This window comes from Toxorhynchites rutilus, chromosome 1 (assembly GCF_029784135.1).
Source record: "Toxorhynchites rutilus septentrionalis strain SRP chromosome 1, ASM2978413v1, whole genome shotgun sequence".
NCBI lineage: Eukaryota > Metazoa > Arthropoda > Insecta > Diptera > Culicidae > Toxorhynchites > Toxorhynchites rutilus.
Genome location: NC_073744.1, coordinates 113,549,764 through 113,574,517, shown reverse-complemented (window position 1 = coordinate 113,574,517; position 24,754 = coordinate 113,549,764). Strand labels below are relative to the sequence as shown.

General features: G+C 38.6%; 4 protein-coding genes across 5 annotated transcripts in view; 2 read left to right on the top strand and 2 right to left on the bottom strand.

Annotated features, from left to right (window-relative positions):
• The first annotated feature begins 277 nt into the window (after positions 1-277).
• Positions 278-2,106, top strand: LOC129763549 (protein AAR2 homolog). The gene is made up of 2 exons (XM_055762743.1): positions 278-732; positions 792-2,106. Exons 1-2 carry the CDS (start codon positions 347-349, stop codon positions 1,552-1,554), a joined length of 1,149 nt encoding a protein of 382 aa, XP_055618718.1. The 5' UTR covers positions 278-346; the 3' UTR covers positions 1,555-2,106.
• On the top strand, positions 1,681-6,257 carry LOC129763548 (uncharacterized). Of its 2 annotated transcripts, XM_055762742.1 has the most exons (3): positions 1,681-1,812; positions 3,311-3,604; positions 3,662-6,257. In XM_055762742.1, the coding sequence occupies exons 2-3, from the start codon at positions 3,331-3,333 to the stop codon at positions 4,540-4,542; spliced, it is 1,155 nt and encodes a 384-aa protein (XP_055618717.1). In that variant the 5' UTR covers positions 1,681-1,812; positions 3,311-3,330; the 3' UTR covers positions 4,543-6,257. The 2 variants fall into 2 exon arrangements, with proteins under 2 accessions (XP_055618717.1, XP_055618716.1); XM_055762741.1 differs by lacking the exon at positions 1,681-1,812 and having other exon boundaries at positions 2,299-3,604.
• On the bottom strand, positions 4,910-7,888 carry LOC129761345 (uncharacterized). Its single transcript, XM_055759062.1, has 4 exons — positions 6,844-7,888; positions 5,952-6,546; positions 4,982-5,892; positions 4,910-4,918 (listed from the first exon to the last, which is right to left on the bottom strand). The coding sequence occupies exons 2-4, from the start codon at positions 6,187-6,189 to the stop codon at positions 4,910-4,912; spliced, it is 1,158 nt and encodes a 385-aa protein (XP_055615037.1). The 5' UTR covers positions 6,190-6,546; positions 6,844-7,888.
• Positions 7,889-8,945: 1,057 nt separating this feature from the next.
• LOC129763547 (uncharacterized) overlaps positions 8,946-24,754 on the bottom strand; it is a 69,311-nt gene continuing 53,502 nt past the window's right edge. The window contains exons 5-11 of the mRNA XM_055762739.1: positions 24,209-24,625; positions 23,453-23,611; positions 23,271-23,399; positions 10,096-10,378; positions 9,805-10,035; positions 9,652-9,743; positions 8,946-9,596 (exon numbers count right to left, since the gene is read on the bottom strand). Coding sequence (XP_055618714.1) covers positions 9,564-9,596; positions 9,652-9,743; positions 9,805-10,035; positions 10,096-10,378; positions 23,271-23,399; positions 23,453-23,611; positions 24,209-24,625 — 1,344 coding nt within the window. The 3' untranslated portion in view covers positions 8,946-9,563. The remainder of the gene's footprint in view (positions 9,597-9,651; positions 9,744-9,804; positions 10,036-10,095; positions 10,379-23,270; positions 23,400-23,452; positions 23,612-24,208; positions 24,626-24,754) is intronic.

Genomic DNA, 24,754 nt, shown 5'->3' with positions numbered 1-24,754 from the left:
TTTATAATTTTTATATTGATAGAACATAGTTTTCATGCTGATTTTTTTTCGTTTTTGAACCTTATTTACTTCATTGCGTTATCCGCGATTTTCGTTATTCGCGGTAGCCTGTCCAAACAATTCCGCGGATTATCGGGGTTCTACTGTAATCTAATACTTAACACGAATAAAAAGGTAAGATTTACTATTTTTTGCTTTTAGTGTAGCCGCTTTCGTGATTAAATATTGTATTTGAACAATTTCAGTTAGAAGTGTATTTTTGAAGTCGGACATCAAAACAAACAAACAACATTCTACGATAAAAGTTTAAGAAGTTTGATCAGCTCGTGAATAATTAAATCGTAAAATGTCTCAAAATGCACCAGAATTCGCGAATGTTATGGATCACTTGTCCCCGGATGTGGCTCTGAAACTGTTCGAGACTAGTGCCGTTCTCATTATCGCTGGTGTTCCCGTAGGGACTGAGTTTGGAATCGATGAAAGAACTTTCATAGTTGGAGAAAATTTCCGTGGAGTGAAAATGATTCCCGATGGCGTGCATGTAATCTATTGCGCTTCCCAAGGACCATACGGGGACTCAGCACCGAGAGTTGGATTTACACACTTTTTCAAAGCTGGCGAGATCGTTATCCGAGAGTGGGACAACGAAAAGGAAGAGTTACGCTGCCGAACTCGGGGAGATGCTGAATTAGAGAAATCTAGGATCAAATTGAACTTATGTCATCTTGATAAGTGCGTGGCATCAATATATGGTTTCGCATCGTTGTTAGCATATTTTTGTATTTTTCAAGGTATCTAGCTCCATATGACTATACCGGGCTACCCAAGTGGAAACAATTGACAGGAAATATTACCGAAAGTACTGTTATAAAGCATTCACCAGACTGCGGTCTAGTTCGAAATACGATTGAACTGCTTTCCTGTACTGACGACGATCGTCCAAAAGGCGGACCATCCGCTGCTCCTACTACGAAACATGCTAGACGCCCTTCCAGGTTTCGAGATTTCATAGAAGAAGAGGATATGCTTCCAGATTTAAAATCGGTTCCAGGCACTGCTCCCAATTTTACCGAGCTACCACCGCGTTGCCCGAAAGGATCCACACCTTTCGAAATATCTCAGCATTACATGGATGCGATAGTAGCGGTTGAAAGACTTCTACAAGGTCGAGAGGAACCAATTTTTGCGGAGATTCAATTTTCATTCATCCTATTCCTTTGCTGTCACTCGGTGGAATCGTTAAGTCACTGGCGCAAAATACTGTTGCTTCTCAGCAATTCCGAACAGGCTGTTGAAAAATTCCGAATATTTTATAGGAATTATTTGACGGTTCTGCAAACCCAAATACCATTACTTCCAATAGAACTGATGGAACAGACGCAGTTCAATACGGTATATTCCGATATCAAAAGGCTACTTTTGAATTGCTATCAAGCGGGACTAACGTCTGCTGCGCAAGATTTGGAAAAAATTTTGAGGGAAACGGTTCTGTGGAGTTTTGATGATTTATTCGCTGAAGATCCCGATGAAATGCCAACAGTAGTAGATTTATAGGAAGTGTCGAGGGGCAAATAACGCGAGGAAATAAATCATTTAAATTTAACTTTATTTCTGTGCATGCTTACATACGTGACCATAATTTTAGACTGACTTTGCTCCGCTTGCAGTGCAGCCAGATGCTAGGACGATTCATTGAATAGGGTCATCACAGGTGCTTACAGGGATGTCTAAAGCCGACGTCACACGATGGTACGAATACCCCCGAATATTGGAAGCTCGATGGTTCGACGCATCGTATAGTCGATGGACGAGGTACGAACCTCCAATGTCGAGCGTCGAATATTACCTTCCAACGCGAGTGGCACGGGTCAAAGGATTTTTGTCATTCGTTGATTCGACACTTGATGACATTCGATACACCGCTACACGAATCTATTAGCGAATTCGTTTTTGCTCAGTTCCAACCCCAGTGCCGCACTAACGGCTGTCAAAACGTTTTTTTATTCACTCAGTTTCGCATTCAGTGTCGCACTAGCTCGCCCTGAAAGCTGTTAAAGGCTGATTTAGACGATGCCAGTCAGCGCTCTAGTTGAGGTATCCAGTGAACAGAGAACAGACACTCTGTCCAAGTTACTTGTACCAGTATCGAACAAGTAATTGGCCTCTAGCCAGAGAACAGAGTGTCTGTTCTCTATTCACTGGATACTTCAACTAGAGCGCTGACTGGCATCGTCTAAATCAGCCTTTAGTTTCGCACTGAGATGATTCACGGGTTGGCACTCGGGTTCACCAATACAATTATACTGAACTGTCAAGTTCCGAGTATTGTTTTGGAAAATCTAAAAATAAAGATTATGAAGATGGAAAACCTGCTGCTTTTGCTTTTGTATTATTGGAATCGTATGCCAATTCGGATTATGATTTTGAAGAATATATCCGCGTAGACGGCATTAAGTTTCGTGTGCTTCCATTGGGAGGCGAAAATAATTATGGATATTCAGGTGGAATAAACATGCTTTCAAAATAGAAATTATGAATGAAAATTTACTTTAACGTATCGAATATTTATTTTATGTGATGAAATAAGAGTTTTTTCCCGATATCACCGAAACATATTGAACGAAAACTGTGTCTAATGATGATTTTATATTATAATAGTAATTATTTGTGGAACAAACAGGTACGGCATCGACAAATGGTTAAGTGAGTGTCAGAACTACATGTGTTAGGTTAGGTAATCAAACAATATGAAGTAAAAATTTTCATTCAAACTTTTATATTTTTACACTGCACTTGGCCCTTCTGATCTGATAGAGAATAATTTACCCCCCCCCCCCCCCCAAGCACTAATATTGCCACCAGACGTCGACACTGTACATTTGTCGTCGCAAATATAAACAAATCAGACTATTCGCGTTGACAGTGCGACGGTAGTGCCTCCTAGTGTTGGCAGGTGTTGGCTTCTCATTAGGGGGCAAAACATAAACAAACCGCCATCGAAAATATACAAATTTGATACAGTGATTACTCATTGTAATTCTTTGATTGTGTCGTCTGCTGGTTTTAGGAATCTTTAAACAGCTTTCAAACAGCATATTACGGTGAATAACGAATATTCTGGCCTCATTCAGCGTTTGTAGGAGGCAGAAAAAATAGGCGCATCTGGAGGACTGAGATTTTAGGGTAATTTCTTTAATAAAATTATGAATGAAACTTGAAAAGAAATGAAGTGCTGTTATATTAAACAGTTCTGTCAATTCATTGTCTTTAATAATAAAGCGAAAAACATTACGATACAATTCATTTGCAGTGCAGTGCTTCGTGGAGAAAATGGCCGAGTGGAAGCAAAGTGAACCTTGCAACGAGCCTTGTGAAGAAAATATCGGGATTCAATCTATAACACCGCATTCTAGTAAAGTGGTTTGTATAGTTCCTGGATGTCGTACACGGAATGGCCAAGGATATTCATTCCACAACTTTCCCCCGAAGGCGGATAGAAAACGGTATAAGGTTTGGTTGACAAAATTGCGACTGAATTATGAGCCATCTCCGTCGTCGAAAGCTTGCAGCTTACATTTTAGCATTACAAACTTTGTTGTTCCTAGTAAGTAGTGTTTTTCTGTTGCATTCTAAAATACTAATGTCTAATATTTTATTCTAGCTGCGAGAAGGCTTACTGAACGGATGATTTTAAAAAGAACAGCCATACCAGACATCAACTTACCTAAACCAATTTGTAACACAGTGAGAGAAATAGCAGCTAAAAATCGCGCAGAACGAGCAGCCAGGTGGAATGAATTTAAACCAGATCTGAATCATTATATGGAGGACAGCCAAATGTCGATCTGTGATGATACTGAGGACGCAATAGACATTATTACAGCACCGGACTTTGAGCAAGCAGCTGTTATTACATCACCGGACTTTGTGCAAGCAGCTGTTATTACATCACCGGACTTTGTGGAAGCAGCTGTTCAGGTGGACACGCTTGATTTGGATAAACTTTTTATCGGTCGTCGTAGAACTATGTCTGTCCACTTTAAAACCGATTCGGAGTTGAACTCCTGGACAGGGTTAGCTTCCCTCAAAATGTTGGATACCATCGTTGAGGGCTTATGTTCGTTGGCCGCGTATAAGAAGCAAACGCACTCTACCGTTCCTGTAGAAGAGGAAGTGCTTGTAGTGTTTGTGAAAATGAAAACGAATATATCGTTCTCTTGCATGAGTGCTCTGTTTAACGTACATTACCAGACTATTTCTCAGGTGTTTTACCGGACAGTTCCATTGTTGAAGATGATGTGCACTCCATTAGTACCATGGCCAACACAAGAAGAAGTTAATCGCAATATGCCACACTATTTCCGACCATATTATACTGACGTTATCGCTGTACTCGATTGCACTGAAATGCCAATTAAAAAACCAAAATGTCTCCACTGCAGGATCAACGCATATTCGCATTATAAAGGACGTGAGACTGCGAAGTACAGGAGGAACAATATGCTATATAAGTCATGGATATGGCGGGAAGGCTTCGGATAAGCAAATAGTTACTGCGGAAAAATTGCTCGAAAAATTTAAAATTGGTGAAGCAGTGATGACCGATAAAGGTTCCAGCATAGATACTGAATGTAAAGCCCTCGGAGTGAAGCTTGTGCTACCACCATTTCTAACGGCTCCTCGATATCAGCTGAGTACAATGGATGCTCGTGTAAATGTTTCTATAGCCGCGTCAAGAGTACATGTGGAACGAGCTATACAACGCATAAAAATTTTCGAAATATTCAACAACAAAATCGATACACGTTTTCTTCCTATATTGGATGATTTAATATACATTGCCTGTGGAATTGTCAATATTTCGAAGCCAATTCTGTCAAACGAACGATTTTAGAATTAGAATTTTTTATTAATAATACTTTAGAATACATATATTAAACAGACGAATATAGATATTTAAAAAAAAAACATTAAAATAAACCTCCTTCAGCACTGCTACCATCGTTCTAACATAATCTGGATCGAATTGAACTTCCTGAACATAGCATTTATCATCATATTCTGAATAGATTATAAAATCTGCTATTCTACATTTTGTTATGAACATAGTTAGTTGCAACTGTGCGTAATATTGATGATTTTTTTTCAAAACATTTAATCTTGTAAAATAGGGAAGAAAATCAATTAAATCACTCAATGATTTATTTTCCCTTTCTTTTGGACACTTAATTTCTATTATTCTCCCTTCGTTTATAACAATTCCGTCAGGAGAACATCCCAGCCATGAAATATGTGGGGGTATTACGAAACCACAACTCCAAACGTTTTTTCTGTAGTCTCGCTCATATGCTGTTATGGCTTTTGATTCGCATCGGATCCCATGTACGATTGCTGGTGTTGAAAGATGTTTCGGTGTCACCATACTCAGGATTTTACTTTTCCAATTTTTGTTCTTGTCGGGTTGATTTGTGTAGTATGTATACACAGAGTATGCACTGGATGAAGTGATGCGCCGGCTTCGTTCTTTTTTCCATTGCGATAATACTCTTTGTTCTATAGTTCTTGTACATATTTTCAAAGACTCGTATTCCGATACTTTCACATTAATTTCGAAATGAAGTTGCAGATCCTTTTCTAACGGACCTATAAATTCCATTATTTCACGATCGATCATCGTGAAGTTATCAGGATGAAACGATCTTCTCAGGAAGGATTTAAGTAGACTGCAAGTCATATTTTCTTCAATAGAAATTAACGAATCAATGGATTCTGTAGAATGACTTTGCACATCTATATCGAGAAGTGTATTCAGAACATCAGATTCATCATTTTTGTCAATATTTTTCATTTCTCGTCCTTTCTTTTCGTATGCCAGACCGCTTTCAGGGAATCCTAATAATTAATAATTAAAATTTTATTTTAAAAAATCGATCAATAAATTGGAAGCAAACCTTTCACGAAAAGCTGAAGAATGTTGGTACCCTCATCGTGAGTCAAACCCGCCGGCGAGGCAGCTTCAGTCGTATCTTTTGTATTCGTCATTTTTTTGCAGAATGCGGTCAATGGTGTTGTCTTGTACATATCGTCAGCAACTTTTTCTGCAATTTTACCCCACTTTTGTTGCAAATCTGTTACTGTAAGCAATGGAACTGAGGGGAACCTAAAAATAGAAAAATTGATTTTTGCCATTTGTATTCAAGAAAATCACAAAAAACACATTAGAAGATGTTTTAAAACGGCCATTATGTGTTTGCGTTTTCCCATTCCAGCTTTGCACGAACACTGAAAAGACCACTTTTCAAAGGAAGGTCTGGTGCGGATGGAAATTTTGTGTGGATCAGCTCTAGGTGATGATGACTTCAAACAAGTCGCAAATATGGTAAAGCCGTCCTCGTGCACGGTTTGAACTCCGACAAGAAGCAAGTGGTTAGCTTGAAACACCCGTTCACCTTCGACTATCAACCTGCTTCCTCCTCCGACGTATTGAAAAATATCGGCAAGCTGCAAATTTACCGTCATCATCGAAGAGTTTATCGCATTGGATGCCTGTTTAAGAAAGAAATATTAAAGGTTTTCATTAGCTTTTCATTGCATTAGAAATATTCCGGAACTATTTTTTGTTCAAATCGCACTAAAGTAACTAAAGATTTTTACCACAGATTCAGGAAGAAACCTCGAAACATCGATTTTCATTCATAATTTTGATTCGAAACGAGAGATGAAATTCCAATTCGCAAATCATACTAGTTTTTGAATATTAATTATGGACGAACAATACAAGTACGATTTGCACGAATGGTGAAAAAAGATTATGCATATGGTATATGATATTTTCTTACTCACCATTTTTGCAGAAAGCTATAGAATCTCAAGATAACTTTGAACAAAAATTATAGTTTTTCTCACTGCGTTTGTTTACGTTTCACCCCCTAATTTGAAATGTCAAACTCAATGCCGTCAACGCGGATTAACGAATTCGTTTTTGTTCAGTTTCAACCCCAGTGCTGCACTAACTGCTGTCAAAACGTTTATTTTATTCACTCAGTTTCGCACTCAGTGTCGCACTAGTTCGCCCCGAAAGCTGTTAGTTTCGCACTGAGATGTTTCACGGGTTGGCACTCGGGTTCACCAATACAACTATACTGAACTGTCAAGTTCCGAATATTGTTTTGGAAAATCTAAAAATAAAGACTATGAAAATGGAAATCCTGCTGCTTTTGCTTTTGTATTATTGGAATCGTAATCCAATTCGGATTCTGATTTTGAAGAGTAGAGTAGACGGCATTAAGCTACGTGTGCTTTCATTGGGAGGTGAAAATAATGATGGATATTCAGGTGGAATAAATTTCAAAATCAAAATTATGAATGAAAATTTACTTTAACGTATCGAATATTTATTTTATGTGATTAAATAAAAGTTTTTTTCCGATATCGCAGAATATTGAACGAAAACTGTGTCTAATGATGGTTTTATATTATAATAGTAATTATTTGTGGAACAAACAGGTACGGCATCGACAAATGGTTAAGTGAGTGTCAGAACTACATGTGTTAGGTAATCAAACAATATTAAGTAAAAATTTTCATTCACTTTTATATGTTTACACTGCACTTGGCCCTTCTGATCTGATGGAGAACAATTTACCTCCCAAGCACTAATATCACCACCAGACGTCGACACTGTACATTTGCCGTCGTAAATATAAACAAATCAGACTATATAACGCACACCAACAAACCACCGCATTCGTGAAACTGAAAACGTTTTTTTTATTACAGAGTCAGTTTGGCACTGACTCAGTTTTAAAAACGAATTCGCTATATAATTGACTGATTAGTTTGTTTACAAGTTGTAGATGAAGGAATTATAAAATTGATTCTCAAAATTCAAAATATTTGGCAAAATATTGCAGTTTAATAATGTTGATATCAGGTATTTTCAATTTACAGCCCGATATCAGTACAATTGCTACGGCATTTCAATACTCGCATCGTCATCCAGTTTCCAAACGTTTTTGATGATAAATAAAAACAATAAACATTAGATCAAATACTCGCCGATTATTTGGACCGATTGCGTTGAATCGAACATTCACTTCACCGTGTAGCAGCACATTTGTCGATTCATCGAGTCAAATGTTTGAGTCCAACATTCGAGTGAAACGTAGGACGAATCGTGTAGCGCCCGCATGAAGCGCGATCCACATAAAACATCCACGTCACGTTCACGTTCCGTCACGTCACGTTACGCCAGTTATTCTTCCATGCAATTCCTATTGAAGCATTCACATACACCAGCAACGGCAAGTCGAAGTTGCCGTTGCCGGTGTATGTGAATGTTTGCATAAGAACTGCTTAGAAGAATAATTGACGCAACGTGACGGGACGGAACGTGAACGTGACGTGGATGTTGTATATGAATCGCACTTTTTTTTATCCCATTTATTTATTTAAGGCTCATTAGCATTTTAGCTGTAACAGAGCCGAATTTTAATCGTGTACATGTCACATGGTTATCATATCTATAATTAGCACATTACACAGTTGCCATTCGCCAGTATTCCTTCTATACCATTACATATGGTACATTCACACAGTAGCCATTTAGGCGTAAGCGTATTCTTTCTGTTCTTCCATTATCCAGTTGGACCACCGGACAGCGGAGACAGTTGATTGATCATTGTTGAGTTATTTATAGAACAGTAGCCCGATGTGTCTGGCAGAGCAGAGCAGTTGTATGGATGAATCGATCTTATTTCGACCGTGGATCGATCTCCATCGTTGATGATGGTTGCGTGGACGTAGCTATTCTGTAACAACACAAAGATGGTCAATGAGGGCCCTGAGTTTTGAACTCATGATCGATCGCTTGCTAAGCGAACGCGCAACCAATGTGGCTACGGAGACCCCTTGAATCGCACTTAACATGAATAAAAGAAAGTCCATTAGAGGTGTTCAATAGCTTATTTTATTCACTGGATATCAATTTATAATATCTCCGCGGGTATATTATTGTATAAATGTAAATAGATTCCGATAGTCTCATTTGCTGCTGACAAAATGGTAATAGAGATTCATAAGTACAGTTAGGGGTAGTTTAAATTAATATGCGAAATCCATTGCTATTCATAAAATATGTTGATTTTATATTCATTTGAATTCAGTCAACGGTGCGGAACATGTGACTGTTAACAGCGATTGCTGACAAGTGCCTTAAGCTATCCAAAGTTGACGTTAAAAATAATCAAAAATTTATTTCCCTGTTCTTTCTCGATTCGTTACCTTCACTATAACATATTCTTCACAAATCCTGCTACGGAAAATTGTACTAGTCCTGTACCGTACATATTCTAGCCTTTTTCAGTTTTTTGCGGATTTTGTTGGTTGTCCCATTGCTGTTAATACCGGTTATGATAATTTAGAATATTTGTTTTATGGTAACTGTTAATTCAAAACTATTTCGGTATGTGGTATAACTTTTTTTTTATAATTGGAAATAACGATAATAATACTTTTGAAGTTTAATATTCATTGTTTTTTTAACTTATAGGCACCATTCACGGTTAATATTTATCCTGAGAATGTCTTTGCGTTATCTACAAGTCATACAAAAACATTTAGATTGAAATGGTTAATTGAAACTTCAAATACCTTATCCATGTGTTTTCCCAACGCAGATCTTGCGGCATTTGTAAGTTCTGGATTTTCAGCCAAAGTGTCCGCTAAAGCAGCCAACAGCACATCTGAAGTATAATTACCGATCATAAACATTTCATATTCTCAAAAATTCTGTTTCTATCTCACCTAGTATCTTCCTCTGTAGAACGGGAGATATACGACCGTGTGTGCCCTCGGTTTCCAGAAAAGCTGTCAACTTCTGTAGCGCACGTTGAGCTGGTTCGGAACCTCGAGTCAGAGATTGCGTGAACATCACCTTCGACAGCTGATAAATCACTTCCTCGAGTGAGTATTCTGCGTACAGAAAGTCGGCCAATCGGAGTCGTCCAACTACATCGTCGTAATCCTGGGTTGTTTCTGAACACAACGAAGGGCAAATTCAGACAAAAACGGAAGATATGTTTGATTGCGACTCACCTGTTGGTTCGTTTTGATCATTGAGCTTGAGTAAACTCGGCAAACGTTCGATTACCTTCAGAATCTCTGGAGCTATCTTTCCATGCAGGTCATCTACACCGTCGGTAGGAGCGGCTTCCGTTTGCGGCGAGGGTTGGGTAGTTGGAATATCGGTTATTGCGGGCAACGTTGTTTTCGCATGGTTTTCGGTCAGTTTAAGGGGGCGACTTGAATATGTATTTTGCAAATATTCTACCCCTAGCCGGATGTCCCGTAGAAATTTGATAGCATTTTCACGAGTCATCTGAAACACAAGCAAAAATTGATTGATAATTGGAATGAATTTTTCTGTTTCCTGAATGGTACAATAGTAAGGGTTGGAATTGTTCTTGCTGAAGGAGCACCATTCGGCTATGATCGCTATGATCTATGATCAACACACAGTGACTCAAACTCGTAGTCGTACCCCGCCATGCAAATCTTGTTCCCCTATTTTTAAAAATCGAAAATAAGCTTTCGATTTTAGGATAATGATATATACATAATTTTAAAGCTTAAAACTTCAGCTTTTATGAACATATTGTTATCGTGGTGTGTGTAGATGAAGTGGACACGAATATCGAGAAGAAATAAAAAATCGTTTTTTCTGTTTTTACAGTAATTTTGTGAGTTAACATAATTTTTTCGATGCCAAATGACTTAAAAATGCATGAAAAATCGAGAATTGGTGTCATCTTGAAAAAAATGTTTGGCCGAAAATCGACCTTTTGGAACAGAGTGGCCAAATATTAAAACTTTGAGTGATTTGAGGCACCTCTAAATTATGTCCGATTGAGCTGAAACGTTGCACAGGTCATTTTTTGGCCAATAAACAAATTATACATGGTCGGTTTTTGAAATTCGATGATGATTTTTTCCATACATCCATTGCCACCCTAACCTACACACACCAAGATAAAAATATGTTCGTGGAATATTCCAAAAGCTGATGGCTTAAGCTTTAAAATGATGTATATATCATTATCTCAACAGAATGTTTCAAAACCTTCTTTTTGCCTTTCAAAAGTAGTGGAAAAAGACTTGCATGATGGGGTACGACTACGAGTTTGAGTCACTGTATAGTGAATAGAAACGTTGTTCTGCCATATAAATTATTTGTAGTGAATATGTTGGTTGTTGAATAAAAAATAACTAATGTATTGTAAGTGAATTCAAATGTTTTAACGATCTATAAAATTGATCGAATTGCGCTTATTGTTATTCAATCGAGGAGTATTCTCTTCGGTATTCTGAATTTGAAACATAGCCATATTCCTTCCTTTATTCGGATCTTTGGAATTGTATTTATTCATCTACACCGATCTGCAGAGATCAACATTAATATATGCATTGAATGTTTTGCTCAGATGAAGCGGATATGGTACTTTCCAAAGATTGTCAATGACAATGTCTGTATTGTTATATTTGTGAATGGTTCTCCGTCATTATCAGTATTTCTTTGTTGATATAGTGGACCTACACTTTTGATCGTGTAGTAGGAGAATTTTTAGGATTTTTGACGTAGGACTACGTCTTTCATTTCTATACCGGGGTGTAAAACCAAAGTTTCGAGAACGAAAGCGTAACGCTGGAGACCGAGATTTTGAGCGTTAATAGCTCTTAAACAACTGAACGAAATGGTATGATAAACACTTCATTTGAAAGATAAAATGTCTACGCGTCAGATACTTGTTACTTTTTCATCCAAAAACTTGTTTCAATAGTCTTAAAATTGCTTTCAAAACAGGCTATTGAAATCACCAATCGGTATATAAGCGAGCGCCGCTCGTAAACCCACTCAGTTATGATTGAACAGCGATTGGAGCATGTTGTCGCTGTTGTTGTGAAGCTAATTTCGTTTATCATGAGAACGCTGATGAACGGTGTCACCAAGAGCCTGTTTGTGCACCTAAGGCCAAAAGGGAATCCATCAGGAGGAGAGTGATGCCACGGTTCCGCTTGAAACATCGGAGCAGCCACCACACACACACACACACACACATACACGCGCGGAATTCTCGTTGCTATCATCGTTGCTGAAAAATAATCTGCCAGTTCCCCTGGGAATTGAAAAATACATTCATGCGAAAGAGTTTATTTTAATGTTTTCTATCCATATAACACTGCAACCAAATACATTTGGTTTTGTTATTTTTCAATCAATCGCAATTAACAGGAAAGCTTCTGAATATTTTTTTTCCCCATCAGTGGAAATTTTCGTATCCAATATTGGATGCATAACATGAAAAACGGAAAATGTTTCACATCGCGAAAATCAAGTCATTTTCGAGCGATTATTTGATTTCTACTCATATTATGCTGCGCCCAAATACATTTCGTTTTGGATTTTTTCAATCAAGTGCGATCAACGTAAGACCACGTCTTTCGGCAATTTATTAGAGGTGCAATGAATCTTTAGGAATTCCCGCTCTACGCGCACTGGCAAACAATGTTTACTCAACAATTTCTCAACCGAGAAATGGGTGTTGTGAGAAAGGATTAGCGAACGCGAAAACGACAAACGGGAGAAAGATACGTTTGGAGGTTGAAGGAAATTGGCAAAAAACTTCTTCATTCTATCATTCAAATAATGTGATTCATACCACATCGTTTTGCCAGAAAGAGATTATTAATGTTCAAAGCAGGAATCGAGTCCTCCGAGGAAATTACCCAGCGCAAATTAGAGTCGACTATCGATTGCGGCATTCGTACACAAATAATTTTATAATGCAGTTTCACCAAAGTGATTTCTTCGGATATATTCACTACATCATGTCATGTATTTCATATTCTTCATTAAGAAATCCATATCCATGGCACCTATCGGTAACGAATTATTATCGAAACCACGATTTTCGCTAAATGCCTCTTTCAGTTCGGCCTGTAAAAAACTTTTCTGTACTCTAATCCATCAAATTTGGAGCCCTGAAAAGGGCTGTTGATTATATGCTAAGCTAATATAGCACGCTCTCCTCGGATACGATGGGCCAGCTGGATGTCCTTGGGCATGATGTGACGCGGTTTGCATGGATAGCACACAAATTGGTATCTTCGAATAAGCCTCCTGCAGCGTCATAGCCGCGGAACTTTGGAAGCGCAAGTCGGTTTTGAAGTCCTGAGCAATTCCACGATCCAAATGCTGCAAAGGTAGCTGCGGATCAGCAATTCGGTCGACTTCTGATAGCGATGAATTTCACGCAAAGTTCCCGGTCGATAGCGATGTGGCTTCTCCACCTATCCTGCTACTGGTGCGCTTATCCGAGCTGACTTCGTGTGCCTTACCACCGAATGACTAACGAGCTGTCTGCGAAAGACTAACGAGCTCGAGTCCTCATGGTGCGAGAGTAGAGTAATAAATGAACGAAAACAAAGGAAGCGTCATTTTATAAACCATAAAAGTATAGAATCTAAATCCCACCCTTATTATATTCGTGAGTATACAGTAAGCTTATATAATAAAGAGGGTGGGGTTTACATTCGATTCTTTTATGTTTTATAAAATGACACTTCCCTTGCTTTCGTTCATTTCTTACTCTACTCTCGCACCGTGAGGACTCGTTTCATCGGGACTAAGCAGATAGCTCGTTAGCCCTTCGGTGGTAAGGCACCACGAAAGCATACCAATTTGTGTGCTATCCATGCAAAACGCGTCACATCATGCCCAAGGACATCCAGCTGGCCCATCGTATCCGAGGAGAGCGTGCTATATTAGCTTAGCATATAATCAACAGCCCTTTTCAGGGCTCCAAATTTAATGGATTAGAGTTCAGAAAAGTTTTTTACAGGCCGAACTGAAAGGAGCATTTAGCGAAAATCGTGGTGTCGATGATAATTCGATACCGATAGGTGCCATGGATATGGATTGCATAATGAAGAATATGAAATACAAGAATACAAAAACATGTAGTGAATATATCCCCATATCGAAGAAATCACTTTGATGAAACTGTTTACCGTTTGTCGTTTTTAAGTGTTGGGAAAGGGCATTATTTTTGCTGAGTAAATTCCAAGAAAAAATCCATTCCTTATTTAAGCGTGATTCATTCTGCTTCGGATCAACGGAACAGTGATAATCATTTCATACAAAAGATAAAATGTCCAAGAGTTATATGATTGCTATTTATTGAGTCGGAAAATTGTTTCAATAGCTTAATGATAGCTTCGAAAACAGGTTATAAAATGACGCTTCCTTTGCTTTCGTTCATTTCTTACTCTACTCTCGCACCGTGACGACTCGTTTGTTTGGGACCAAGCAGATAGCAGGTTAGTCTTTCAGTGGTAAGGCACACGAAAGCAGCTCGAATAAGCGCACCAGCCGCAGGATAGGTGAAGAAGCCACATCGCTATCGACCGGGAACTTTGCGTGAAATTTATCGCTATCGGAAGTCGACCGAATTGCTGATCCGCAAGCTACCTTTGCAGCTTTTGGATCGTGGAATTGCTCAGGAACTCAAAACCGACTTGCGCTTCCGAAGTTCCGCGGTTATGACGCTGCAGGAGGCTTATTCGAAGATACAAATTTGTGTGGTATCCACGTAAAACGCGTCACATCATGCCCAAGGACATTGAGCTGGCCCGTCGAATCCAAGGAGAGGGTGCTATATTAGCTTAGCATATAATCAACGGCCCTTTTCAGGGCTCCAAATTTGATGGATTAGAGTTCAGAAAAGTTTTTTGCAGGCCAAACTGAAACGAGAATTTTCGTTTGGATGCCATACAGCATCGAGAAAATTCCGGAAAGATCTAATCGTTGCTGAAAAATCATCTGCCAGTTCCCTGGGAATTGAAGAATACATCCATGCGAAAGAGTTTATTTTAATGTTTTCTAATTATATGGCGAACACAGCGACCAAATACATTTGATTTCGTAATTTTTCAATCAAGTGTAATTAGCTGGGAAGCTTCTGAAGATTATTCTTTCCCATCAGTAGGATATTTTCGTATCCAATAATGGATGCATAACATGAAAAACGGAAAATGTTTCGTATCGCCAAAATTATATAATTTTCAATCGATTGCTCTATTGCTCAGTCGCCGAAATTTTCATACTCAGAGAGTTCATTCTCCTCTAGTTTGCCTTCCAAATTGCCATCGTAAACCACACCTTCTCTCGATTCAATCACGCACGAAAAGCATACTGAAATGATATTCTGGTGGTGAAACCCATTCATTTTTCGTGAGGCGTCGTGCACAAATCACGTAACGCGATAAGGGGGGAGGGGTTAGATGTTGCGTTACTTTCTGTTTATTAGAGATAGGAAATTGCGTTACGAAAGGGGGGGGGAGGTTCAAAATCCGGATTTTTGCGTTACGTAATTTGTGCACGACGCCTGAGGACATCGACAAGACAACATCGTTACTGAACGAGCTGAACGGCGAGGGATCGAGGTATTCATTACCTGGCTTGACCTGACCTGAAATGCAATCAGTTTGTTTTAACTGTGAGGGAGCGCAGAAAAGCCGATCGATCAGAAGGAGAAGAGAAGGTGACCAAGAGAGTATCAGCATCGAAATACGGTTCCTCGGGAAGACATAGAAGCAGCCGCCACACACACACATACACGCGCGCAACTCTTTTCGTTTGCTGGTTATCGAGAGGAAACCTGGAAAGAAATGATCGTTGCTGAAAAATAATCTGCCAGTTCCCCTTGGAATTGAAAATTACATTCAAGCGAGTTTATTTCAATGTTTTCTATCCATATAATACTGCGACCACATACATTTGGTTTTGTGATTTGTCAATCAAGTGCAGTTAACAGGAAAGCTTCTGAAGATTATTCTTCAGAACAAGGTTTTTTGTATCCAATATTGGATGCATAAAACCTTGAGTCTTCAAAGTAACACTCTCGTTTTTGAAGTCACCCAAATATTTATTTATTCATTCATTCAGGATGGATTTAGATTCAACTTCAAACAAATGATCTCTAAATCAACGATAGTCCTACGTCACCCTTGCGGTTATACCATAGATATAACCCACTTCCTGTTTTTTTTGTATATTTTCCATCCGGCATGTAAGGCGATAAAAGTTTTAGATGGCCGCATGGACTATGAATCATGTTTGTGGTAACATATCGAACAGTCACTTATGTTCCGAAATCCGATTGATTTGAATCGGGTTTCACGATTTGATCGAAATCGCCTTTTGCATTCTGAAATCCGTTCTACTTGAATTCAATAGTACTATGAAATGTGGCAACCTTGCCTTGACGTAAAATAAACGTCAAAATAATTCATCTCGATTGAATTTAAGTCGAACGGCTTACAGAATGCAAAATTGCGATCCTTTCGAGCAGTTCTGACTCGATCGAATTTCAGAATACAGATGAGTAATTGATCAGTACACGGATCTGGAATTTCCGAGAGAATTACACTATTGTTTGCCTCAGGGCTTATGTAGTCGACTAACCAAACTAAACATGTGTCTATGAGGTTATCTTCGCTTTTCTTATTCAACCGATTACATACAGAAAAGTGCTCATTAAAGAGTTTATTTTTTGTTTGAACACACGTGCTTGATAGCGTCTTGCAAGTAGGAATTGCAGTCATTCGATCTCCTCCTTTGTGTATATGTCGACCATGGATAGTTGGCACAGCTCACCACATCGTAGAATGGCGTTGTCCTGACCGCGTCAAATCATCACACGACACACACAAAAATCTAACCGCATGTTTATAAACAAAATGAGTAATGATGTTCATAATGAATGAAGTACCTGTGGCGGGATATCATTGTATAATGTTAAGACAATATCCGTATCCGGTCAACATCCAGAGCGGTCAGGGGATCAAATCAATCGTCGAAGAAATTTCTTCTGAATTGCACTGCGGTCACCCATATTCTAGAGCACGAATTCAATGTATTCTAGAGAATACATTCAAAGCGTTTTTCCTGCCACAGAAATCTCAACTGAGTTCTGATTAAAATTATGCAAAATACTACGTTGAGACGGCAAACGTTAGGATCGTTAGGAACGTTAGAATCATTTAAAAAGAAGATGAAGATCGTCGTATGAACGATGCGTGTCGACGATGAAGTCCAGATGATTGTTTGTTTCGAACCATAACCAAGGTGAACAGCGACGCGAGAGTTCACTTATCATGATTCCAGCGATTCCCGGAATAAAGCGCAGGAGAAAACGACTGCAACAGAAACCACCACTCATAAAAAGTGTAGTAGGCTATAAATATTGTGGCGCGGTATTGTATTTCAAAACAAGAATTAACCGGGCAAACGTATCGCCCCGGGCAGACGTATACCGACCGACGCTCGCTAGAGCTCGGTCGGACATTGCTAAAGGATCGTATCCTATGTTTCAAACTAACCGGGAAATCAGTGGATCCCAGGTTTGCGTGCGAGACACGCCGCTTCCGACGGCGGGTCGGCGGTGTACTCGGATCACGTCATCTTGGCGGCTTGGGTCGCCTCGATTCCTTATCCTCGCCAAATGGGGACTTCGTCCCCATTACATTGTCCTCAGAATAAATTTCGAAAAACGAGAACAAGAGAATAAATTTATAATAGAAATGTGAGGCATTTATACACATGATGTTTTCCCGCGCCAAATATTTCTAGCCTACTACACTTTTTCTAAGTGGTTGTTTCTGTTGCAGTTGTTTACTGTGGCGATTTATTCCGGTCACGGATTCCAGCAATGTCTACATCAACACGAGCATTGAATCTTCACACGTGCTCTTCAGCCGGTGTTTTATCAGGATTGATGACAATAGCGTGATTGTCATTTTGTAATCCGCGCATGTGTGACCTGACACAAATACTAATATCACAATTGAAAAATAGGGAATGGGGGTAAGAGGATGAAAATTTGAGGTTTTGTGTATTTTTTGAAGTCAAGTTTGAGAGAAAAAAAAGTTATATAGAATTATTTAGAAACAGCTTGTAATATTAGACTTGTGGATTTGTACATGATGAATTTATTAGGCAACAGGTATCTACAAGTTACAAGATTATAATATTATTGCACTGAGAGAAATAATTAGTAAATATTACGATTTTTTTGGTAAAAGCTATCAATCTATAGTCATTTTCTATCGTACTAATAAACATATATGCAAAGCAGAACCATGATTCGTAAGCCCAATATCGGCTACATTTTCCCATCGAAAATGAACGTATTAGAATTATGTCCTTATTAAACCTCCGTATTGCTTTATGGCAACAAAAGAAATGGCTTATATGTGCTTTTCTTACCAGTCTTCAGATATGACAACATTCAAGTTTACTAATGCTATCGTGTAAAATATACTAACCTCTGGTAGGGATGCGGTTTTTTTTGACAATGTGTACAACAAATTTGTACATTCTACTAATGTTTGTAATACCATATGTATTTGGTAGTTTTCGACCGAGGATTTTTCTAAGTGTAGTGAAATTTCGATTATGCAACAGGCCCCAAGTACACAGACGTCGAGAATTCGAATGATTGTGACATTGTATTTTTATAATTTTGAACCTATACTATACAATAGATTAACTCTAGATCTTTCAAACCACCATTCAATAAAATCGCAGGTTTTCCGGTTACATACCGTTTCAATAATTAGTTTTATGGATATGGTTTGATTAACAACCAAACTTCAAAGCTGGAATAAACAAATTGAGTTATCACAATTCCGTTTTTGTTGAAGAATTGGGGCTACTCAATCAACGGTTCATCAAGCCACTTATCATTGCTAACCTCATGAAATTTAGTTCGCAGTTGCGCAATATATTCTTTGTTCAAAACTACAAGGTAAGTTTAATGAAATGCGCTATATAAAAATACCAATTCAAACGTTGTTCAAAAGTAAGTTATGAATTTTAGTTTCTTCCGATATGATTGTAAAGACATTTGAGGACATTTTTCCGTACCATGTGAAGATATTTGAAAAAATCACTTGGCATACCTGCCCAGGTATTCTTTCAACATAACCTGTAAATACAGCTGTCAAAATTTGTAAACATAGTTGTAAATAGCTAGAAACAGATCCTTTGCAGCTCCAGCTGTTTAGATCATTTGGTAATATTTTTAAGACGGAGCAAGAGAACGAGCTTGTAGATTCTATTCTCTCTATGGAACAATGGTTCTATTGTGTCACGATGAGAGAAATCTAGAAGCTGGCCAAAAGAAATGGTACAGTGGAACCCCGATTATCCGCGTAAGCGAGTTCCATAGTAATTCTAAAGAGTTTCCCAAAATATGTCAGTGAGACGTAGGGGCTTGCTCTTTTGTTTTGGTGATAGCTTTCATATTATCTGACCACTGCTGCGCACGACCTGACAAATGTGCAGTTTAATGATTTCCGTATTGATAAAACATAGTTTCCATGCTGAAATATCTTTATTTTGTGTTTATACCTCATTTGTAGTCGTATATTGCGTCATCCGCGATTTTCGTTATTCGCGGTGACCTAGCCAGACTATTTCGCGGATGATCGGGGTTCTACTGTATTTCTCACCCTTTCAATAGCCAAAACCAATTAGCCGGAATAAATTGGTTGATTGGTTTTCGGAAGCGCCACCCACAAATCTCACTTCGGACACCAGAAGCAACCACCGCCGCCAGGGCACAAGGATTCAATTGCCTTACAGTCGGGAAATTCTACGATCTAGTAGAAGACATACAACAGAAATACAACATTCCACAAGTAAGGCAATTCGATGTCGATGAGATATCAGTGGTTCCGATTTTTTACATAGAAACAGCAAGTAAACTAGAAATTACTATCTTCATTCAACAGGTGCGTACCAATAATTCCATCCTAGTAATGCGGGAGAAGGCAGGTGGGCGTTATAACTTCAGCTAAGTGCGGGGTGAAAAGCTCAAGAAGGCTCAACCAAGCTCAACCAGAAAAGCACAAAAATCGGCTATCCTCATATGGAGCCAACATAGAGATGCCCTCAAGGTGTTTCAGACCAGGACATCCAACAGATAAAAAAATTCAAGCGAACATTTAAGACCAAATCCGAAAAAGGGGAAAACGAGAAAAAAGCGTATAAATGAGACTCTTTCACAGGACACCCTATGTTGCTACTGTGGGGCACAATTCAGTTCCGCTACGGGCGGCGATGGATGGAACCAATGTTATCGATGCCACTCGTGGGTACATAACTGCCCAGATATTCTATGTTCCTGCTTTGAGTAACGTAAAATTGCAATCCAATCACTTTGATCATATTGTTATTTTTTTGTTCATGCGAACTGAATGTAATCTAATGAAATACACGTGATAGTTGCACAATAGAATAAATTTTCGCTACACGAACTTGTTACGTTATTTCCTAGCAGATGCACTAACATGGTCATTAGAGTGCCAATGAAAATGGTCATCTCGAATTTCAAAAAGTTAACCCATAAAAAATGTTGACCACCTCGAAAAACTGCCGTATGCAAAACATCAGCTCAATCGGACTTAAGGGAGAGACAATTTTTTTTAGATAACTGTAAACCTCGACGTGTCATGCAATTTTGAGACATTTGACATCAAAAAACAGGAAGTGGGTTATATCTATGGTATAACCGCAAGGGTGACGTAGGACTATCGTTGATTTAGAGATCATTTGTATGAAGTTGAATCTGAATTCATTCTGAATGAATGAATATTTGGAGATCTTCGAAAACGAGAGCGTTACGTTGGAGGCACAAGGTTTTATGCATCCAATATTGGATACGGAAATATCCTACTGATGGGGAAGAATAATCTTCAGAAGCTATCCTGTTGATTGCGATTGATTGAAAAATCACAAAACCTAATGTATTTGGTCACAGTGTTACATGGATAGAAAACATTAAAATAAACTCTTTCATATGAATGTAATTTTAAATTCCCAGAGGAACTGGCAGATTATTTTCAGTAACGATTAGATATTTCCACATTTTCCTCGATACTGGAAGCCCACCAGTGGTTAATGCTAACTCGATAACCATCTGTTAATAGCACTTGATTGAAACATATTTGATCACAGTGTTACATGGATAGAAAACATTCAAATAAACTCTTTCACATGAATGTATTTTTAAATTCCTAGAGGAACTGGCAGATTATTTTCCGGATCTTTCTCGATCCAAACGGAAAGAATTCCGTGCGTGTATGTGTGTGTGTGTAGCGGCTGCTTCGAGATCTTCCCGGGGAACCGTTTGTAGCATCACTCTCCTCCTGATGGATTCCCTTCTGGCCTAAGGTGCACAAACAGGCTCTTGGTGACACCGTTCATCCGCGCTTTCATGATAAATGAAGAGCTTCACCACAACAGCGACAACATGCTCCAATCGCTGTTCAATTAGAACTGAGTGGATTTCCGAGCGGCGCTCGCTTATATACCGATTGGTGATTTCAATAGCCTATTTTGAAAGCAAATTTAAGACTATTGAAACAAGTTTTTGGATCAGAAAGTAACAAGTATAGAACGCGTAGACATTTTATCTTTCGAATGAAGTGTTTATCATACCATTTCGTTCAGTTGTTTAGGAGCTATTAACACTCAAAATCTCGGTCTTCGGCGTAACGCTTTCGTTTTCGAAACTTTGATTTTACACCCCGGTATAGAAATGAAAGACGTAGTCCTACGTCAAAAATTTTTGAAACCCCTGATTTCCGGTAATTTTTCTGTTTTCAAATAACTCCAATTTTAACGTCTGTGACACCGAATGGGCCGAATGATCTATATATTTTGCACAGGGAATATTATCGTGCAAATCTACATTTCGCAGCAAGTTCCGAATGAAAAATTGAGATAACTATTTTTATTGGCACCCAAAACCATACGTTTCGTCTCATATTCCGAAAACGATTTTTGACAAAAAAATACAGGTGGGTAATGTTGTGGACATAACCGGAGAGACGTGGGACCTTCTCACTTCCTTCCTCCATTTTTCATTCGGCGGAAATATCTTAATGCTGAATGGACACCATCGCTGCTGCCGATAACTGGTTGCTAGCTGACTGATAGTCGAATTGTAATTGATACTAAAAATTTAAACCACAGAACGGACAATATATGCATCTATTACTCTCGATGCAACATATTCTATTTCTATTTTCCAGGTACATTGATTTTGTAGTCCGTGTTAGGGAAACACAGCTGGGTGAGAACAAAAATACCCCCTACTTGCATGTATGTTTACAAAGAAGATTCCCACAGGTACATTGATTTTGAAGTCTGTGTTGGGGAAATCGTAAATCGGGCCAATCAAAACTTGGCAGTTAGGGCGTCTAGATAACGCTTAACATTTTACAGTTATTCAACTATTTATCTCATGCAAAATAACATTTTATTAATTATGATAGACGCGTAGAAATATTTCCTATCAATTGATGCAAACATCTTTCCGATCTATCAAGAAATGTTCGAGTTATAAGCATTTGGAATCTTTCATTTTTTCCTGCATGTTCTGTGCTTAGGTTTTCACTTCACCCCCATATACTCCGGTTAGACGTAGTCCCACGTCAAAAAATCGAGATGACACTAGATCTTGACGTTTCATGCATTTGAAGACATTTGGCATCAAAGAAATTTTCTCGAAAACTCCTTGGGTGATTTTTGGATTTTCAAAAAACTCAAACTTTGACCACTTTGTGGCACTCTTCCTTAAATCCGATTAAGCTGAAATTTTGCATCGGGTGTTTTTCTCTTTTAAGGTCGATTTTTTCCCATACATTCATTGGCTCTCTAATGATCATATTGACCCACATAAAGGTCCATTTTGACCCGTAGTGCTTTCGATCGGAAATGGAAATGGAACAAATTGTAAAAGTGTAAATTTTCCACATAAATCTTTTTCATAGCTTACATACAATGTACATCGATCAATAGTGTTTCAAATCGTGAGGTTTTAAAACCTGCATAATTTATCATTGTTCCTACATGGTTTAGAACATTTCATCCTTAGGGGGACCATATTGCCCTATCTAGATTAGCATTAAGTTCAAAATTTTCCGTGATGGCTTCGCAAATGATTTGAGTCCCTACGAGGAAATCTTGATTATTATTTGTATTGACAAAATCAGGGCATATCTAAAGGGCCGATCGAATCGGTATCGGATTGGAAGAAATCTTCCGATCCGATGTATAAAGTTTCTAATAGTTAACATAGCAAGTCTATTACAAATATGAGAATGAGGCAACTGAAACGCAAACACTTATTCGTACAACATACCACTCCCTGCTGTATTAACTCCTCTACTGCACGAGCCACACCAGATTCATCTCCTGTCCAGAAAACGTATTGTGCCATATCGAAAGCAGAATATTGTCCACCACTGTGCCTTAACAGAACCTCGGCATTCTGGAAAAAATAAATTCATAGTACAGATTTAGTTCCAGATGATTGTGACTCACGTCTCTTCTCCTTTGTCCATTACTAGTAAGGGTACTGCCTTCTGGTGCATTTGAAATCTCCTCTAGCTGTGGATTTTTAGTTGATTTGGGAATGGTAGGCGTCGTAGTTTCTGAGTCAAACTGTTGCCCGAATGTAAGCCGCTCAGCTCCATGGAGCATCTGTAAGAAAGGTGAATAGTAGATACCGGGCCCTATTATGTAAATCGAATCGAGAAGTCGATACAATCACTATCACTATCACTTCCAACCAAATTTAGTATTTTAGGAAAAATAAAGTTAGGAAAAAAACAAAGTGATTTTCGTAATCTAGGATTTTTTTTGTATTGTTCTACATAATCGTTCGAGGCATTTTTCATAGCGTGGAACGAGTTTTTCTATTCCGAGCGCGAAGTGCGTAGCGTCCAACTTTTTGAAGTACGATGTTACTGCGTCACGAATTTCTTCAGTGTTATCGAATCGTTAACCGCCGAACGCCTGTTTCATCGCCGGGAATAAGTGATAGTCGCTAAGGGCGAGGTCGGAGGAGTAAGGAGTCAACGAATTGATAACACCGAAGAAATTCGTGACGCAGTTACATCGTAACTAATAAAATTCTAGCAAAAGGGTTGCCAGAACTGTTTATCCTATGAATCGAATCAGCGTGGAGTTTCAAAATGGAAATGACTATATACCTTGGTTGTTTCTCAACGAATCGTGATTCTACAGATATCACTCACCAGCTCCAGAAGTATGAAAAGGATGAAATTTCATAAATACCTTCACCAATTCACTATTATCATCCTTTGAATCGATGGGCTTCGCATCACCCGCAGCCTGAACATGGTGTTGTTCATCCTGCATATGCTGCTCCATGAATTGTTGTTTCTTGTGATGGTACTCAGCCAATGTTTTCAACAACAATTGTTCAGAAGCCTTTGCCAACTTTTCGCCATAATCAGTATCACCAGCTTCATCTGTTCCGCCGTCGTTACTATCCACATCGGTGTCGTCATCGTCATTATCATCATCGGAACCATCCTCACTTGAGGAAACAATCGATGCCGATGCTCGGGCCTCGTCCTCTAACTGTTTTTCCAACTGAGGAAGAATTTCTTCTTTTGTGTTTGCAGCTCTGCTGTTTGCGGCTAAGGAATGTTTCAATTGCTCGAGTTCAAGCACATCCTCGTCAATGCTCTACAAAGGTAAATAATAAGAGTTAGTACAAAATATTAATGTTTCTTAAAATTACATGTGTTGCTACGGCACCTAATATGGTAATCAAAAATCCATAATTTACAAATGAATAGCAATTTTGAAGGTACT

Excerpts from the sequence above, each read along its gene's own strand:
- LOC129763549 (XM_055762743.1), top strand. The coding sequence starts at position 347 with ATGTCTCAAAATGCACCAGAATTCGCGAATGTTATGGATCACTTGTCC. Across the intron at positions 733-791 it reads AACTTATGTCATCTTGATAA|GTATCTAGCTCCATATGACT; the intron begins GTGCGTGGCATC and ends GTATTTTTCAAG.
- LOC129763548 (XM_055762742.1), top strand. The coding sequence starts at position 3,331 with ATGGCCGAGTGGAAGCAAAGTGAACCTTGCAACGAGCCTTGTGAAGAA. Across the intron at positions 3,605-3,661 it reads TACAAACTTTGTTGTTCCTA|CTGCGAGAAGGCTTACTGAA; the intron begins GTAAGTAGTGTT and ends ATTTTATTCTAG.
- LOC129761345 (XM_055759062.1), bottom strand. The coding sequence starts at position 6,189 with ATGGCAAAAATCAATTTTTCTATTTTTAGGTTCCCCTCAGTTCCATTG. Across the intron at positions 5,893-5,951 it reads TCTTCAGCTTTTCGTGAAAG|GATTCCCTGAAAGCGGTCTG; the intron begins GTTTGCTTCCAA and ends ATTAATTATTAG.